Source organism: Canis aureus, chromosome 23, assembly GCF_053574225.1.
Source record: "Canis aureus isolate CA01 chromosome 23, VMU_Caureus_v.1.0, whole genome shotgun sequence".
Taxonomy (NCBI): domain Eukaryota; kingdom Metazoa; phylum Chordata; class Mammalia; order Carnivora; family Canidae; genus Canis; species Canis aureus.
The window spans coordinates 29,305,930-29,325,667 of NC_135633.1; the positions used below are offsets into that span (position 1 = coordinate 29,305,930).

Genomic DNA, 19,738 nt, shown 5'->3' on the forward strand with positions numbered 1-19,738 from the left:
AAGCCGCGAGGGGCAGGAGGGGCGCCGCGGTCCGAGGCCGGGCTGGGGACGCGGCTCCACAGTGCTGTGAGCGGCCGGGAGGATTTACCGCCGCCGCCGCCGCAGCTGCCGCTGGTGCACCTCCCGCCCGCCCGGGACGCTGCCGCCTCCTTCCCACAATGCACCCTGGCGCCCGGGGGTGCCCTCTCTTCCCTCAGCCTTCCTCCCCCGCCCCTCCTTTCCGCCGACTTCTCCACAGGCGGGCACGCGCAAAGAAGCGCGCCGGCCCGGGTGTGGCGAGGCGGAGGCTGGGCCTGGCGCGGGCTGCCGCAGTGCGCCTGCGCGCAGCCTACCCCGCGAGGAGTGGACACTGCGCATGCGGGCGTGTCTCCTGGGACTCCGGAGCGGCCGAGCCCCCGGTACCTTCGGTAGGTTTGGCGTGCGCGGGTTTCTGCAGATCTGGGGAGAGCTTGCGCGGAGTATCACCGGCGTCTCTCTCCTTGCTTGCTTCCGTTGCCACCACTTAGGCCTCTGTTGCAGAAATCGCCATAGGCGCTGAAGGGCCGCGGGATCAGGGAAGACCTTGCTGACTTGATTTGCACACTCTCCGCAGACCTGCGTGCGCAAGTTGAACAGAGACGTGCGGGAGATTGTATTTCCGCCAGCTTTGCAGCTACTCCTTGGCCCCATTAGTTTCTCAGGACGGGTCTCCCCAGCCTCGCCCGGAAGCTGAGGGGCGAAAACTCAGGGAAGCAATTACTCTTCCCTGGTGAGGCTTCTGGAGGAGCATTGATAGCGACATGATTCCGCCTGCGGCCCCGTAGAGATTGGTTCCTCTGTCTTCCCCTTACAGTCGTGGTCTTTCAACTTTCCTGTGTCAGAATGAGTGACCGCTATCTAGAACAAAGGATTAGTATCAAATTTTGCGTGAAGTTGAACAAGTCTGCGAGTGAGACCCACCACCTTTTGAAAGAAGCTTATGGGGACGAAGTCATGTCAAGGGCCCGAGTTTTCGACTGGCATAAAAGATTTAAAGAAGGGCGGGAAGATGTTCGAGATGACGCCCGAAGTGGTCGTCCAGTCACCCATCGGACAGATGAAAATATCCAGAAAGTCAAGGACTTGGTTTGTTCAAACAGGCGGCTGACGGTGAGGATGATCGCCGAAGAGTTAAATTTAGATAAAGAAACCGTTAGACTCATTCTGAAAGAAAACTTGAATATGAGGAAAGTTTCTGCAAAAGTTATGTCAGGTATTTTGAAAGAGGAACCTAAACCTCGGAGATTTGACTTTCGGTCTGATCTTTCAAAGGAAAGTAGGAAGAATAGCTCGTGTGTAAGGAAAAAGACAAGTTCTGACACGTGGACTCATCCTCAGTGTGAAGCTGGTGGGGAACTAACCCTGCCCGTACCTCATCCCCAGAACCACTACCCTGCCAGCCAGCTTCTGCAGGCTTCGTCAGCAAGCCTTCCCACCAGGACAGCTCAGGATTGGTTCACACCCTGGTGAAAGGAATGTGAGGTAGCTGAGCCTGAGCTAGAAAGCTGCCTCAGGGTTAGGCACCTTCATACGCTACTCATGCTACTCATCCGTTTTCAGCCTTTACTGCTCTTTCTCGACATTGTATGGCCCTCCTCGTTACTCTTGCTGGACTACTGGGCCATCTTCCAATTTTGAGGAACTTTTGGCTGTTGACTTAGGATACTTGCTTGTTCTCAGTTTCTTTTGCTTAACAAGTTTGGATCTCCTCACTGCCCAAATCTTAGCTTGTTGCGGCTGTCCCTGTTCCTGTGTTCTCGACATTCTGCCTCAGGGGATCATACTATTGAAAGGTGGGAACAGGACCTCCCAGAGTCCTTCTGTGCCCAAGAAGGCATATTCTTGGGAGGACCCCAAAAGAAGACCTACAATCCCAGCCTGCTTCACAGGCCGGACCTGAGGTATGGTACAGAAGGCAGTGGCATGCTGACCTAGTGAGCAATGCTAAGGGCATATCTAGCCCAAATGACTCGGTGGGAACTCCTCAGTACTTAGGGGTTGGCCACCTATACTAACCTTCTCACAGATCTATCTCTTACAGAAGAGCTGGATTTGTTTCATGAATCCTGTGCTCTTGACCCCACCATTTGGGTATCCCCTCTGCTGAAGAGGAGGATTTGGTCCTAGAAAATAGAAGCCGGGGGACTCAGGCCCAGGCTGTGATGTGTGAGGCGGGAAACTAGGTGATACTCCAGACTCTGAATTAAGGGAGCCTGCTTTCTATGCACTGATTCCCACACAGCTTCCTGTTTTTAGTAACTAATGCCAACACTGTCAGGTGGTTTTTGAGCACCTGCAGTTTTTAGAACACTGCTGGGTATTGACAGTGTAAAGGTATAAAACAGGATCACCAAGGGCTGGGTGACGTGCAGGTGAGATGATTCCTGAACTGGATCCATAAGGAAAGGTGAGACAGGAGGGTAGGAAATTAGAGAAAGCTTCCCAAGCAAGGGGAATAGTATGAGGCTTTGAACCTGCATCAGTATGAAAGTGATGGCACTGTTGGCTGAAATAGCAAAGTCTGGAGGAAGATAATGCTGTTGCAGAAGATGAACAATTTGGGATGATTTGCTTTTTCTCCTCTCTCCTAACTATGCCATTGATTTATAAATTGCTCCCCTTTAATCTGTGGATAGGTTTATAAATAGCTCACTTATTTGATTATGTAGTTTTCCCATCAACACCCGCCCCCCTCAAAAAAAAAAAAAAAAAAAAACCCATCTCTGCAAGTTCAAACTCCTTTATCTCTTTCTGCCTCCCTGCCAGGACTTATGGAATGGAACTTTCCCCAAGTGGATTCCAAGTAATACCACATAGACTGGAAACATCTCAGAAATGCCTAATGGAGGGGCAGTGGAAGGATGGGTAGAAATAGCATTTCACAGGATTAGCCAATGTCTGTTTTATCAAAGGGTTTTTCATGTAATGGCTACTATTAGTTAACTATTAAATTAGTAAACCATATTGGTTGATAGAAGCCCAACACTTATTTAACAACGCAGTTGTGTTTAGTTCTCTTCTTTCACTATCTCTATTCCTTTCAAAAAATGACAGGTTCCCTATTAATACCTGTCAATTTTGAGGTACCCTAAAACCTAGACCTTATCCCACAAATAAAAGATCTTGTGCAAGAAAACAGCTTATAGACTTCCACCTACTTAGCCATCTGTAGACATTCCGTTTCAGGACCATTAACATCTTCCACATCAGATGAGGCTCTCATTCCCCACAAGCACTTGCCACCAGGGACACTGCACTTCGGGAACAAAGCCCCCATAGCTGGCCATTGCAACTTGGTGGCGGAACCTCATATTAATTCTTGCTAGGCTCAGTGATGATTGTTGGAGAATTGTATGCTCCTCGGCCAGGGCCAGGATCCTACAACACTATCTCTAAGCCTTATCTCCAACCTGAGAGAACTTACTTCTGGACTTATTCCTGTCCTGTGAACAGGGCTGGAGTGAGCCTTCCAAAGATGCTGGACCAAGACCATGCTGGAGCATAGGGTACCAGAAGCATTGTTGGCCCAGACAGGGTTTGGACACAGCAACTGGAAGCAGGTAATTAAGAATGTGAATTCAAATTGTTACAAGTAGCTATAATAATGAAAAGGACTTAATTTTTTACTTTAGATCATGTGCTGAGTACTAGTCAGTTCAAACCACAGTGCTATTAAAACCCATTGCCCATTTGCAAGACTTCTCAGAAAATATTAAATGAAATGATAATAGACCCTATTATGATGGCTCAGATTTGAGGAAGTAAAATTTCTGCCCTAACACTCATCCACAGCAAACTACCCATGTGTGTCTGCTCAGATTCACTAAACCCCAGGCCAGAGCACGATCTAAGAATATCCCTAGATGGGACAGTTCTCATAAAACAGTACCCCTTATGTACACACTCACCAAATCTGTTTTATTGCTGATACAAAATTTACCCTGAACTGTATCTTGCACTTCCACCTGCCCCACAGGTTTCTTGAGCTCCTGATCCTGTAGTCTCAAGAACCTACCTGTCATCATGTCCCAGGCTCTTGTCTTGGCTTTTCTCATACACCTCTGTTTATTCCCCATCAGTTTGTCTTTCTTCTCTGTTACACAGGTGCTTTGTTTTCTGGTTCAGGATCACACCTCCCTCCCTTCTGGTCAAGATTTTCCATTCAACTTACAACTCTCTCTAATTTTTGGATCCTTTTTCCAGCTCTCCACTTCAGCCCTATAGTCTTGAGCAGGAAAATTGGCCACAAGTTGCTTTCCTATCCTCAAGAAGTAGGGTGGGAGGACATGGAGGGATGTATGCTTGTTTTTGTTTTATCTAAGAGATATACTGGGAAGAAGAAAAGCTCCCTCCCACCCTTAGCCACTCCCCAGAGGCAACCAGTGTAACAAGTTTCTTAAGGAGGCAATTTAGTTATCTCTGGCATTAAGGCGTTGTGAAAGTATTTCAGAAATACAGTATCGAAATCCCATTTTCTCAGGGTAAGCTCCACCTAAATGTAGAAGATGAAGCCTGGCTCTCAGTAAGACATCAGGAAGAGAGCTGGCCTTGACTGTAATTCTCAAGCTCAACACACAGTTAATGAATCTCTTTGGCTTTCAAGCTGATTGTCCTCTACATCCCATTCTGGTTCAAAATCCACATGGAATGTTATATTCCACAGCTGAAAGTCTAGGAGAATAGATACTTTCCAGGGCAGATCATCCCAACAGTGATTTTATCTCATTCTTTCTCTGCCTATCACCTCTCCCTACCTTGCCTTCCCCTGCCCCACAGGTAACGAGCAAAAACAGAATGAAATATTCACCAATCTTTGATTTCAAAAAACATCTGAATTCTGCCCCTGGCTCTGAATCCTCATTGAAAGATTATTGTTTGGGAAAGCTCTGGCCTGCTTTCCAGAGCTTTCTTTTCAGATCCATTTCTTAGAGTTCAGATTTGCCAGTGGAGATGCCTAGATCAATCTGGGTACCAACTGAGTTGAGGACATCTAGTAAAGGACAGTGGGTACTGTTGGGGAACTGTCGGTCTCTGCATCACATACACTGCCCAGCCAGCCTGCTGTTTGGAGACCACTTTGTCAGCAAGTCTCACGAGGCTCCTTGGGATTGGGTCTCACCAGGGTCTCATGTAGCTCAATTAGCAAGAGGTTCCTTTACTGCTGGAACAAAAGGTTCATTTGCTGCTGGGACTATATATACAACCTGCGTTCTCCAACTGCTTCTTGGTTGGATAAGACTTTTCAGATTTTACCAGGCTTTACACACCATCCAAGGCAATTGTATTTATTTGCTTTAGTCTCTACCTTATCAGATTCTTGTGAATACTGTCCCAGTTGCATCACCCTTCTCTCAGTATTAATAACTAGAAATAAAAAATCTATAGTAGGAAAGTTCACTACCTCCAAGGACTCTTGGGTCTAGCGAAGGGGTCAACTTTTTCTGTAGAGGAAATGTCTTAGGATTTGTGGGCCATATAGCCTGTGTTTAACTGCTCAGCATTGCAAAAGCAGACCTAACTAATACAGAAACACATAAACATGGCTATGTCCTAATAAAACTTTATTTATGGATACTGGAATTTGAATTTCATATGGTTTTCACATGTTACAAAATACTATTTTGATTTTGTTTGATTGTTTAAAAACTTGAAAAGCCATTCTTAGATTTCTTAGCTTATACACCAGAGAAAAACAGATGGTGGGCCAGGTTTGGCCCATGGACCATAGTTTGCCTACCCTTTGTCCAATGTATATAAAGTGTGTATATAAAATGACAGATGATTGACCCCTTCCCATCAATAACGTTGTTAATGTCGTATTGATGCAGCAGTGTCTGACAGTTTACAAATGGAAATTGTGGAATATTGAAGGGAATCTTTACAATGCCAGGAGAGTGAACTAGAACTGAATGATTAACTAGTTAATTTCAACCGTATTGACTAAAAATGAGATAAACACAGATTAATATCTATATTATGCCCTTATAATATCTCAGAAACAGTTTGGGCCATACTGCAAATAGTTCTAAGTTGCAACCATGGTATTTATAATCTAGCCAGTCAAATTTCCCTTGAATCCAGGAGTGATTAACTCCTATAGCTGCTGAAAAAATGCATCTGAAAGAAGTCTGTGTTAATTCAACACGTTTTTATCAAGTGACTTTATGTGCCAGACACTGTCCTATGTGCTGGGGTGCAGCAATGGACCAAACAGACACAGGCCTTAGATCTGACAGTCTGCAATCTAATTATGTCATTATTCTTCATTTTTATAGAACTCCTCTTCCATGTGCTCACACTAACTCATTGTTCATTGAATACCCGGCAACAGGTCTGACCTTTGCCAGAGACCTCTGTGCTGCGGTCATGAAGCCTCTCCAACTGCATGAATAATTTGAGGACTATATGTTCCACTTAAATTTTATTATCCTTTAGACAGATCTGTATTGGTAGAAAAAACGCTGGCAGTGTTGGAAGTGTAAATTGGCAACAGCTTTCTGAAAAGCAATTTGGCAGTATCTATCAGGAGGTTTAAAAATGTTTATATCTTTTGATCCTCTAATTTTGCTTCTGGGACTCTTTCCTAAAGAAATAGTCTAAAATGTGGGCAGAATTTATGCTTAACAATCCAGAAGTCCAACTGTAGAAAATTGGCTAAATAAATTACAGTATGACCATACAATAGACTATTATGTAGTCATTATAATTAATGTTTATGAATAGTTAAAAGAGCATGGCAAAATGCTTATAATGTTAAATGAAAAGAGTGGTACACAGGATAGTATATATAAATCCAAAGATGTTTCTTTTTAAATGACTGAAACAGGTATGCTGACTCTGGGTGGTTGGGGTATAAGTGTTTTTTTAAAATTTTTTTGCTTCTTCTCTTTTAAAAATTTCTCCAAAATATTACCACTTTTACTATCAGAATAAAATGGTAGCACCAAAAGGTGTCAATGGAGACAGGCCAAACCTCTAGTTTGGTCCATGAACAATAAACTGGCTAGGTGGACACGGAAGCATTATGATACTGAATTGGTAGCAAGAGTGGGACAGAAGGGGAAAGGGCCTGCCAAGGAGAAGGCGAGTGACCAGAATCCCTACAGAAAAACCAAGGTGAGAGAAGTTAACCATGAGTGGCATGTTCCTGTGGCATAATCTTAGGTAAATAAAAGAACACATAAATCGAGTATGTTCTGACAATGGGAAAGGATATGGAATACTCTCCCAAGCAAAATTAACCTCATTCTTGTATTCTTTCATACAAAGTGAATATTCTCAAGATGGATTTTATCACAGTTGATTCTCTGAAGAATCCTTGAGCCTCCCATATCATTTTTTTAAGGATAGGAATGGCTTTTGATGTGCCAAGCTCTACCTCCTCCCACACTAGGACATTCAAGCAACACGGATGTACATGGGAATATTTGGTATTCCACACTGATAATTCCACAGCATGTCATTAGTCATCCTAATGTTGTAACTTGCAAAAATAAAGTTTGCAAATGTTATTTTGATGAATCTGGAATTGCTGTGCTTTTTACTGTCTGAAAAGTAATCACATCTGAAGACTAATCATGTTATGGGATTTTAAAGTGAGATATGATTTAGATAATGCCTATCCATAGATGAAATTGTTGTTATGTTGGGAAAACTTGTCCTTCATTGTTGCTTTAGCAAAGTGTTTATCATTTAAATGCCAATTTTATCTCTTTGGCAAAACTTCAAATTTTCAAATGAGTATGTAAATCTTTTATAGGCATATATAGATTTGTCAAGTTGAGAGAATTCTTCAAGATCAAAGTGTAAGTCTCTTGGTCTGTAGAAAGAACAGAAGAGTGAGAGTGGGTGTTGGTACTGTCTCCTCAACCCTTGAAGCACTCCAGTTTACTCATCTGTAAAAGGAGGATAGTAACACTTGTCTCGTAGATTTATTCGTTGTATTGGTTCAAGAAATATTTGACTGCTTCTGTATATCTGACACTGTTCTAGACACTGAGAATAGAGCAATAAATGAGGCAAAAGAATAGTCCTCATCCTGAGCATACATTTAAGTGGGGGAGACAGACAAGAGCAAGAATATAGCCTGTTAGTGATTATTAGAGGTGAGGCTTACTTTAAATAATGTAGATGGCACCTAGCACAAAACCTGGCATGTATGTAGTAAAGGACTCAATAGATAGTGATTTCCTTTGCTTTGTCAGTCTTCCTAATGGCTCTTGAATCTCTCTACAAAATGGCAATAATCAGCAAAAAGCCTGACCATTGCCTTCTAGCTCTTGCCAGTTAATAAGGCCTAAACCTATTTTTCCTTAAGAAGACAAATAATTCTTACAGTTGTGTTTTGTACTTCCTGCATGGCAGATTAATCAGGGTGGTGCCTAAACACTGTTGATAGATGGCCTTTTCGGAAGCCAGTTGGCAGGGGTCTTGGCCTGGGGCTAGATGGCAGGTGTTAGGTCCACAAAGACAAATGCATGGTGTCATTGCTGTTTAGGCAGAACAGATGCAGAAACTGTAATGGCTGTTTCTGTTAAAGATGTGTGTCCTGTTCCCAAAGCTGGTGAACTGGGCAAAGTTTGCATTTTTATGGGCGGCCAAGGCATTGACAGAAAGCCAGGAAAAAGAGGGTTTAATGCTTTATGGTATGTTTATATTTCTGCCCCTTTGTGGGAATTTTGCAAGGTTCAGGAATGTTGGGAAACAGCAGCCGATAGTTCACCCCTAGGGTTCAGGTATTTCACCAGACCCATTTCTCTGCCTCATCTTCCTCCAGGAACATCCAGTGGACTTTCATGCACTGAATTCCTTCTTCAGGTCTGAGCCTGCGTGAAGCACAGAGGGTTGGGCCCTTGCCCTTAGGCTGTGCCCAGCCTCATGGCATAGGAAAAGGGCCAGAGGTAGAGAGACCGCTAAGAATGGGCTCCCACCTTAGACTGTCCATCTTTCCCAAAAAATAGCTGTAAGTAACAAAATTTTATAAAGAATTTGGGACAGGAAAAAAAAAGAATAATAATTTGGGACAGAAAGTTAGAATGATCACACATAGGGTGATTGTGGAAATGAGAAAGTAGAGGTATAAAAAGGCAAAACACAGAGAGCAATGGTAACTGGCCTGCTGGTTATTACTATCCCCAAGATGCGGTGTGAAATTTTACCTTTCAGAAGAAACTGGATGTCAGGCTGTGGGCTAGTATCCCTGTACCTTGCTTTAAGAACCTAATAAGTGAAAATTCAGAATTACAACTCAGCTTAGATGAGGAAATTGGCCCAGGGAGGTTGAGTGATTTTTCTTGAATCACACATCTAGCTAGTGGTGGAGCCAGGATAATAAGGCTGAATTTCACTCAGCCCAGTGAGTTTTTTTCCATTACTCCACTGGTAATAATTGCCTTTACTAATGTGTACATTGGTAAGATATCTTTAAAACAGCACTCAACCTCACATTTGATAAATATGATTTACCAACAGTTGATTTACATGCAATTTTTAGGAAACATATTTATAGCATAGAAGTAGGACAAAGGCTTTTCCAAGCTTCCTTGGGGGTATCCAGGCCCTCTGGTCCTCCTTCCAGAGGTGTATATTCATAAGTAGATGCTGGCATTCTGTCATTCATTTTTTCCAGATGTCCTTCCCAAGTGGTAGGTTAGGTTTTATGTTTTTAATATTTCTCATATATATTTTTAAAATCTGGGCACATAAATCCTAATGAAGTTCTCAACTATCTCCTCTCTCAAATCAAATTCCCAGATATGTTTATATTTATGACACGGTGTCTGAAGGCATGAATGCTATCACATCATTAGGGTTTATATTCCCAAGCCATAGACTTATGTTTCTAGATGTTCTGAAAATTCTTTACACTTCACTTGTAAATGCCACTATACTGTGCCATGACATTTCCATAGTAACACATATTTCAAACAGGAAAACAGAGGAAGCCCAAGAAAAGGGAAGTAGGCTTCAAATGAAAAAAAAAAAAATCATTAAAAACAATAGAATACATCAGATGGGGAAGAGAGGTGTAAATTCTGGTTTGGTGTGCTCTAAGAACAGAATGTCCTGCAGACCCACCTTAGGGACATGCAGTAGCCACCACCCAAGTGGCCTAATCATGGAATCAAACTTCTTGGACCCTCACATTCAGTGAGGTCCATGTCATTACCTGAACATTTCTTCGTATTCCTTACTGCAACCAGATTGAAGTGGTTACCCACCTATCACCTCACTGTCCTGAAGCCCATCCCGTACACTGCTGCACATGTGCTGTATGGTTTAGAGTTTGCTGAAAATGAGGCTTTTGGAATCAAGCTTTTTGAGCTTCCTTAGGTCACACCCTCTGTGTGCAATCCCTCACTGCTGCCATCTGCAAGCAAATTCCTACTCGGCACTCAAGACTTAACCTTACCATTGCTGTTCTCTACAATGGCAAACCGGCCACCCTCAGTGTACATACACACTCTTAAGTCAAAGAAACTTTAACACTTAATTGAACTTAATTGTTTGCAGAATGTTTTTTCTCCCTCAACAGCCTATGAACTCAAAAGTGAAGACCATATCTGATTATTCTCTGTATTCCTTACATCCAGAATAAAGCTTGCCTACATTGTTCAATAAATGTTTGAGAGATGAATAAAAGAATAGACTTTTATGGTAATTTTTTTATTGTGGCAAACTTCATATAACAAAATTCACCATTTTAACCATTTTAAAGTGTACATTTCAGTGACAGTGTATTCACAGTGTTGTACAGTCACACCACTGTCTACTTCTAGAATATTTTCATCACTCCGAAAGGAAATCTCATGTCCATTAAGCAGATACTCCCCATTCACCTATTACCCCAAGCCCCTGGCAACCACTAATCAACTTTCTGTCTCTACAGATTTGCTTAGTCTGAATTTTTAATACAAAAGTAATCATGTAATACATGGCCTATGTGTCTGGCTTCCTTCAATTAGCATAGTATTTTCAAGATTCATCCATGTTGTAGCATGGATAAGTATGTCATTCCTTTTTATGGCTAAATAATATTCTATTGTATTGATATAACACATTTTGTTGATCCATTCATCTGTCAATATACATTTGTGTTTCTACCTTTTGACTATTATGAATAGTGTTGATATAAATGTGTATGTGTACATATTTTTGTTTGAACATCTGTGTTTAATTCTCCTGGGTACATACCTACGAATGGAATTGCTTGGTTATATGGTTATTCTGTGTTTAACTTATTGAGGAATTTTTTGCCAATTTTACATTCTCAGCAGCAATGTATGAAGTGAGGGTCCACGTTCTCCATGTTTTTGTCACCAATTACTATTTTCTCTTGATATATATATATATATATATCTCCATCCTAGTGAATGTGAAGTAGAATGTCTTCGTGGTTTTGATTTGCATTTCCCTAATAACTAATGATGTCAAGCATGTTGTGGTGACCTTTCTGGCCTTGTGTATATCTTTGGAGAGGTATCTCTTATACACGCTGTTTGCCCACTTTTTATTTGGGTTGTCTTTGTTGTTGAGCTGAAAGAGCTCTTTATATATTCTGGATACTAGACCTTTATCTGATGTATGATTTTGCAAATATTTTCTGCCATTCTGTGGATTGTCTTTTCATTTTCTTGATAGTGTCCTTTGATACAGAAAAGTTTTAATTTTGAGGAAGTCCAATTTATTTATTTGTATTTTTTTTGGTTGCTTTGTGCTAAGAAACTAGTGCCAGATTCAAAGTCATAAAGATCCCTATGTTTTCTCCCCAAAATTTTATAGTTTTAGCTATTATATTTAGATCTTTGATCCATTTTGAGTTTGTTTTTGTATATGGTATGAGATAAGTGCCCTACTTCATTCTTCTGCATGTTGATCTCCAGTTATTCCTGCACCATTTATTGAAGAGATTCTTCTTTTCCCATTGTCACATCTGTTTTTGAAAGATATTTTCAAATTGTAAGTTGAAATTTTTTTTTCTGTACCTTGAAGTTTTTGCTTCAATGTTCTGGCTTACATTATTTCTGTTGTAACTCTTATTTTTGTTTCTCTATATGTACTGTTTACTCTTTTGCTGCTCTTAAGACTTCTTCTGTATTACTAACTTTAGCAATTTGATTTTATATGCCCTGGTATAGTATTTTTTGTGTTTCTTGTGCTTGGGGCTCATTGAGCTTCTTAGATTTGTAGGCCTGAACTTTTCATGAAAGTTGGAAAATTTATGGACATTATTTCTTCAAATATTTTCTCTGTCCTTCCCTCCTTTATTGACTCCAATTACCTGTATAGTAGGCCACTTGACGTTGTCCCACAGCTCACTGATACTCTGGTCAATTTTTTTCCTTTTCTTCTCTTTCTTTTCGTTTCTATTGCTGTATCCCCAAATTTACTAATGCTTTCTTCTGAAATGTCTACTCTATTTTAATCTCATTTTGCATATTCTTCATCTCAAATACAGTGGTTTCCATCTCAAAAAAAATGAGTTTTTAAAACATATTTTTTATTTTGGAATAATTTTAGATTTACAGAAAATTTGTAAAAGATAGTACTGAGCATTCCCAAATGCCCCTCATCCAGTTTTAGTTTCTCCCAATGTTATCTTACTGTGGTGCATGTATTTATACCAAAACTAAGATACCAACTTATGTGCATGACTATTAATGAAACCCCACACTTTGTACAGATTTCAAAAGCTTTTCCAATAATGTCTTTTTTTATGTTCCAGGAATCTATAAGATATCAGACCTCATTTACTTGTTATATCTTGTTAGTCTCTTCTGACTCATGACGATTTCTTAGTCTTACCTTGTTTTTCATGACCTTGAATTTTTTTTTAAGATTTATTTGTTTATTTGTCAGAGAGAGAAAGAGCACAAGCAAGGAAAATGGCAGGCAGAGGGAGAGAGGAAAAGCAGGCTCCCTGCTGAGCAGAGAGCCTGATGCAGGGCTCGATCCCAGGACCCTGGGATCATGACCTAAGCTAAAGGCGGATGCTTAACAGACTGAGCCACCCAGATACCCTATGAGTTTGTTTTAAGGAGCACTAGTCATATATGTTATAGAGTATCCCTTAATTCGGGTTTGTCTGATGTTTTTCTCATGATTAGACTGGGGTTACGGGTTTTAAGAAAGAAGAAAAGGTAAAGTGTTCTTGTTATTGTATCAAGTTAGGGGACACATGATACCCACATGACATCATGGGTGACCATCACTTTAATCATTTGATTAAGGTAGTTTTGATAGATTTTTCTACTGTGAAGACCATTTTTCCCTTTCCATACTCTATTCTTTGGAAGCAAGTCACCCAGTTCACCCCACCTCAAGGGAAGGGGAATGATTAAGTTCCATCCACTTCCTGCAAAGAGAGAGTATCTGCATGTTATTTGGAATTCTGTATGGAATAACTACCTTTCTCCCCATTTTATTTATTCAGTCAGTTATTGATATCATTTTGGATGTGTGTATATTTATTTGCCATTTTGCATTATACCCCAAAGCTATATTATTTACTTTGTTGCTCATATTGTTCCAGTTTTGGCCATTGGATGCTCTTTCAGGTTGGCTTCTTTGTCTCTTCAACGTATTCCCATTCTTTTGTTTTTGAACACTTCTTCCTTTCTTTCTAGTACTGCTGCATGCTCCAGAATCATCTTGTATTTTCCTGTTCTAGATCTGCAGTCAAAACATTTCTTCAAAGAACTCCGTTTCCTTTCATTGGAGAATGGTATTTAGAAACCAAGATATGGGCAGTGAGTGTGTTTGTTGCTATTGTGACTTTGATGATTTTTGCATCTTCTATGTCTCTAACAATCTTTTCTAAGCTTTTTGATCACATGGAATACAGTTGTTACTGTTTTAATATTTTTAGCTATCCATTCTACCTATCTTGATCAGTTTCAGTTGAACAATTTTGAACTTTTGGAAATAGCTTTTGGCTATTACCTTTAAATATTAGGTAGAGGGACGCCTGGGTGGCACAGTGGTTGAGCTTAATGCCTTCAGCTCAGGGCATTATCCCAGAGTTCCAGGACCGAGTCCCATATCGGGCTCCTTGCATGAAGCCTGCTTCTCCTGTCTCTGCCTCTTTCTCTGCCTCTGTGTCTCTCATGAATGATAAATAAAATCTTTATTAAAAATTTTTTAAAAATAAACATTAGGTAGAACCAGAGCAACATTAGTCTAGGGCTAAATGTGCCTCACTATTGTGGCAAAGCTCATCTAATGCCTTGTGAAATATACCTCCCCCTCTGAATGTTGAGAATAGGAACTGGACCTGGGTAATCTTTGGGAATTGTTCCTTCTGCTTCCTTTGGATGGTTCTCTCTGGTCTCAGGTATTTTCCTCACATGCATGCTGAAGACTAAAGGGGGAACCTCAGCAGATAGCCAGAGCTTTCTTTTTGTGCGGCTTTCTTCTCTTTGGCACTCTTCCCTGCCACCTTGACCTCCCCAGACTCGTAGCTCCATCTCTTCAACTCAGGAAAACTGCTGGGTTCCACCTGGGTTTACTCTCTCAGCATTATAGCCTAGAAACCCTCTCTAGGAGGTAAGTAGGGACAACCATAGGGTTCATCTCACTTGTTCTCTGTGTCTCAGGGATCACTGTTTTAAGTTGCTTGATATCCAATGCCTTAAAAATCACTGTTTCATATGTTTTGTCCAGATTTGTAGCTGCTTTGAGTAGGGAGGTAAGTATAGTCCCTATTACTACATCTTGGCCAGAAGCCGTAATATAAACATAGGAAATTAATAGAGCCAGGGGCTATGATTAGCACACCCGCATGCATATATAAGACTTAAAGAGGTAATGTTGTATCATGGTTAAGAATATAGACTCTGGAACCAAATTGCCTGGGTACACATTCTGGCTTACCATCTTACTGCCTGTATACTCTGGGTCAATTATATAACCTTTCTGGGCCTCAATTTCATCATTTTAAAATGGGGCCTATAATGGTCATATTTCATTGGCATGAGAGGGGATTAAATAGATTAAAATATATAAAACATTTGGAGCAGTGCTTGGTTCAAAATGAATATTCAATAAATATGAGTTATTTATATACTTGTTAAAAGCAGCCAACAAGGATGCCTGGGTGGCTCAGTTGGTTAAGCCACTACCTTTGGGGTCCTGGGATCAAGCTCTGCATTGGGCTCCTTACTCAGCAGGGAGCCTACTTCTCCCTCTGCCTGCTTGTGCTCTCTCTCTCTGTCAAATAAATAAATAAAATCTTTAAAAAGAAAAAAGTGGCCAGCAAATTTGACTGCGAGCTTCCTAATGACCCTAACAAAGTGGAAATATCAGTTACCTGATTCAGTGTCCATAAAATATATACAAATTGGTTGGACATGGCTGGCCCTGGTGGCTCAGCGGTTTAGAGCCACCTTCAGCCCAGGATGTGAACCTGGAGTCCCAGGATCAAGTCCCACGTTGGGTTTCCTGCTTGGAACCTGCTTCTCCTTCTGCCTGTGCCTGTGCCTCTTTCTCTCTGTGTCTCTCATGGATAAATAAATAAAATCTTAAAAAAAAACAAACAAATTGGTTGGACAGGAGAAATACATATTTCATACTATTTCCCCTCAAGATTCCTCATAAATAGAATACCGTATGTGCCTAGAATGATATACCAGCCAGAGTTTCCTAGGATTTTGTCCCTCCAAATAGCCAATAACTTCACACTAGAGCTCAGTGTAGTAAAAGTGCTTCCACTGTGCCTGAAGTATCACAAAACCTTTAGTCTGGCTTAATCCAAAGATAAAATTTATAGCATCAAAATGAAACGACTGAACCACATGTCATTTGGGCAATTCTCCATAGACAGAGAGGGGGTCAATTAGGAGACAATTATAGTGGTTCAGGGAAGAGGCAACTAAAGCCTGAGCCAAGAACTAGCTAAGGATGAAGAAAGGGGATTGGCACAGAACCAACCCACTGTACTGTGAGAATCCACAAATTCTGGCAATTGACTCAGTGTGCAGCAACAGGGAGATGGAACTTTCGAAGCTAGGAGTGTGTGTATGGAAAGATGCAAAGGAAAAGTTTGACTATTATGTTCTTCAAACCTTCTATAGCCTTACAAATATTTCGTCAGCTTAATCAGCTACTGAGGGAGAGGTGTTAAAAATTCTCTCTATGTGGATTTGTCCATTTCTCTTCATAATCTTCATAATGTTTGGAGGCAGTGTTTCTAGTTGGTACAGAGAGGTTCTGGATCATATCTTCCTGATGAACTGTCCCTTTTGTCACTAAAGTATATGACTGTATCTCTAATAATGCTTTTTGCCTTAAAATCTATTATTATTGCAATTACTTCCCTTAGTGTTTACCCAGTGTATTTCCCCCCAGCCTTTTAACATTTCTGGGTCACTACTTTATGAATGTATTCTTTAAATCAACATATAGCTGGAAAAAAAAAAAACAACATATAGCTGGATTTTTTAAAAAATCTGAGAATCTTTGCCTTTTCTGAGTCATGTTTCTATTTCTCATTATGATGATATATTGGGAATTTTCTCCATTGTTTTGTTTTGTTTACCATGTGCTTGCTTTATGCTTTTGTCCTGCCATCTTTGGGTTAGTTGTTTTCTTAACTCTCTTTTTATTCTCGTGAGTGGTCTGGAAGTTATACATTCTAATTCTGTTTCTTCAGTGGGTATTCTTACATTATTAACATGCATACTTAACATTTTTAAATTACCACTATCTCTAGCTCATTGTGAAGATTCCAGGATCCTTAGAATTATTTAGTTCTGGTCTCCACCCCCTTCTATCTTCCAAGTAATTTGAGTTTTAGTGTTTTAGTTCTAACCTACTTTTAAACACCCTCCCCTCCCCATCAGATGATTTAACAGTCAGTATTTATTTAGATTTACAAGCCAGTCTATTGATTTCTTTGCCTACTTTTCTTTGGTCCCTTTTCTTTGTTGAAATATAATTCATGAGGCACCTGGGTGACACAGTCAGTTAAGCATCTGACTCTTGGTTTCAGCTCAGATCTGATCTCAGGATTATGAGATCAAGCTCCGCATCCAGCTCCACTCTCAGCACAGAGTCTGCTTGAGTTTCTCTCTCCCTCTCTCTCTGTCCTTACTCCACCCCCACCCTCGTTCTCTCTCTCTCTGTCTCTCTCAAATAAATAAATCTTAGGGGCCCCTGGGTGGCTCAGTTGGTTAAGCATCTGCCTTTGGCTCAGGTCATGATCCTGGGTCCTAGGATTGAGCTCCGTGTCGGGCTCCCTGCTCAGCAGAGCGTCTGCTTCTCTCTCTCTCTCCTCCTGCTCATGCTCTCTCTCTCTTTCTCTCTCAAATAAATAAATACAATCTTAAAAAAACAACAACAACAACAACAGTTTTTAGGGGCGCCTGGGTGGCTCAATCAGTTAAGCATCTCCCTTCAGCTCAGTCATGATCCCAGGGTCTGGGATGAAGCCCCACATCAGGCTCCCAGCTCAGTAGGAAGTCTGCTTCTCTCTCTCTCCCCCTCTGCTTTGCTCTCTCTCTTTCTCCCCCCACTCTTTTTTTTTTTTTAGATTTTATTTATTCATGAGAGACACAGAGAGAGAGAGAGAGAGGCAGAGACACAGGCAGAGGGAGAAGCAGGCTCCATTCAGGGAGCCAGACGTGGGACTCGATCCTGGGTCTCCAGGATCATGCCCTGGGCTGCAGGCAGCGCTAAACCGCTGTGCCACCAGGGCTGCCCATCCCCCCACTCTTTTTAAAAGATTTTATTTATTTATTTGAGAGGGAGAAGCAGACTCCCCTGCTGAACAGGGAACCCAATGTGGAGCTTGACTCCAGGACCCTGAGATCATGACTTGAGCCAAAGGCAGATGCTTAACCAGTTGAGCCATCCAGGTGCCCCCATCTCTCTCTCTTTTAAATAAATAAATGAAAATTTAAAAATCTTCAAAAAAAAAGTAAAAGATAAAGGTTTTAAAAATAAATCTTTAAAATATATATTTGTAATTCACAATGAAATTCACCCTCTTTAAGTGTACAATTCTGTCATTTTTAGTATATTTACAAAACTGTGCAGCCATCATGACTATCTGATTTTAGAACATTTTCACCATCCCCAAAAGAAATCCCATATCTATTACCAGTCATTCCCCATCCCCTCCTATCCCCCCCAGCCCTAGGCAAGCACTAAACTACTTTCTGAGTCTATGGGTTTGCCTATTCTAGAAATTTCGTATAAATTGAATCATAGAATATATGGCTTTTCATGTCTGGCATCTTTCATGTAGCATGATGTTTTCAAGATTCATCTATGTTGTGGCATGTATCAGTACTTCATTCTTTTTGATGCCTGAATACTATTCCATTGTGTGGATAAACCACATTTTACTTACTAATCATTAGTTGATGGACATTTGTTTCCACCCTTTGGCTATTATGTATAATGCTCCTATGAACTTTTGTTTACAACTTTTGTGGGCATATGTTTTCATTTCTCTTGGATATATATATAGGAGTAGATATAGGAATATTTCTTATATTCAGTAGTGTGCTGATAGATATTGAACAACCAGCTCTTATGTCATAGGGGGTAAAGGGAGCCCTGATTTGTAGCGCCTGTTGATCTGTGGAGTGTAAGTGCTCAAATTGCCGATGTGACATCACTGAAATATGGAGATGGAAAGAAATGCACAGTAACACACCCTTCTGTAGTGCTTCTACTACACAGATATGGATATGAATTACCTCAAGAGCATAGATAATAGCAACACTGTAGTAAAATAATTAAGAAGTGATAGGTTGTGAGGGTTTTTTTAAACCTTTTTTTAAAAAAATAATTCATTTAATTGTAAGTTTATATAACTGAATGCTTAATAATGACCATGTTTAACAACCAATTCTCAAAATTGCTGAAATTTTAGCAGTCGGCTCTCTGGGTTGATGGGAGCTGGCTGTGGCCCTGACCTCACTTGTATCGTGGTCCTTGTAACTTCTTTCTGGACTGAATTTTCTTCCTAAAGTATATCCACTAGTGCTCTTTTCAGCAAGAGTTTGTGTGAGGTAAACTCATTGGCTTTGCTTGTCTGAAAATGTCTGAAAATCTGGCTCTCACTTATGAATTGAACTCTGTATAGAATTCTATGTTGAGATTTATTTTCTTTCCACACTTTGAAAATATTATACTCCTGTCTTTTGGTTTCCATTGTTGCTGATGAGAAGGCTGCTGTCATTGTAGTTAACACCTCCTTTTGGTAATCTGTCCCTGTTCACTGAAAGCTTTTATTTTTTTTCTTGTGGTTTTACATTTCACTGGGGTATGAATGGGTTAGGGGGAACCCAGATATTTGGTCAAACTTTATCTTGGGTGTGTCTGTGATAGTGATTGGGGATGAAACATAGCAGATTGCCCCCCCCCTCCCCCCCTCCCCCCCCCCCTCAAGTGGGTGGCTCTTATCTGATCAGGTCTGACTAGAACAAAAAGGCTGACTCTCCCAATAGGTAAGAAAGAACTCTTCCTGCCTAGCTGTTTGTGTTGAGACATTGGCCCTTTCTGGCCTCTAGATTCAAACTGAAACATCAGCTTCTCTTGGGTCTCAAGCCTGCTAGCTTCCAGACTGGAACTTACACCACTGGCTCTCCTGGTTCTCGGGCCTTCAAACTCAGACTAGAACTATACAATGAGGTCTCATGGGTCTCCAGCTTGCCAACTGCAAATCTTGGGACTTGTCAGCGGCTGTAGCTGTGTAAGCCAATTCCTTATAATG

General features: G+C 40.9%; 3 protein-coding genes across 10 annotated transcripts in view; 2 read left to right on the forward strand and 1 right to left on the reverse strand.

The window, feature by feature from the left end:
* Nucleotides 1-66: 66 nt before the first annotated feature.
* On the forward strand, nt 67-7,539 carry GVQW3 (GVQW motif containing 3). 6 transcript variants are annotated; one of them, XM_077867118.1, is made up of 4 exons: nt 67-407; nt 507-1,919; nt 3,472-3,578; nt 4,795-7,539. In XM_077867118.1, exon 2 carries the CDS (start codon nt 862-864, stop codon nt 1,486-1,488), a length of 627 nt encoding a protein of 208 aa, XP_077723244.1. In that variant the 5' UTR covers nt 67-407; nt 507-861; the 3' UTR covers nt 1,489-1,919; nt 3,472-3,578; nt 4,795-7,539. The 6 variants fall into 6 exon arrangements, with proteins under 6 accessions (XP_077723244.1, XP_077723245.1, XP_077723241.1 ...); XM_077867119.1 differs by having other exon boundaries at nt 520-1,919; XM_077867115.1 differs by having other exon boundaries at nt 67-1,919.
* EMSY (EMSY transcriptional repressor, BRCA2 interacting) overlaps nt 3,470-19,738 on the forward strand; it is a 142,243-nt gene continuing 125,974 nt past the window's right edge. For all 3 annotated transcript variants that reach the window (XM_077867106.1, XM_077867108.1, XM_077867107.1), the window contains exon 1: nt 3,470-3,578. In XM_077867106.1, the coding sequence (XP_077723232.1) occupies nt 3,510-3,578 (69 nt within the window). In that variant the 5' untranslated portion in view covers nt 3,470-3,509. The remainder of the gene's footprint in view (nt 3,579-19,738) is intronic.
* LOC144294928 (uncharacterized) overlaps nt 10,721-19,738 on the reverse strand; it is a 45,339-nt gene continuing 36,321 nt past the window's right edge. Inside the window, exon 4 of the mRNA XM_077867121.1 lies at nt 10,721-15,535. The gene's annotated coding sequence lies outside the window, so the exon portion shown is untranslated. The remainder of the gene's footprint in view (nt 15,536-19,738) is intronic.

What these genes read in the sequence shown, in the direction of transcription:
- GVQW3 (XM_077867115.1), top strand. Translation starts at nt 862, where the DNA reads ATGAGTGACCGCTATCTAGAACAAAGGATTAGTATCAAATTTTGCGTG.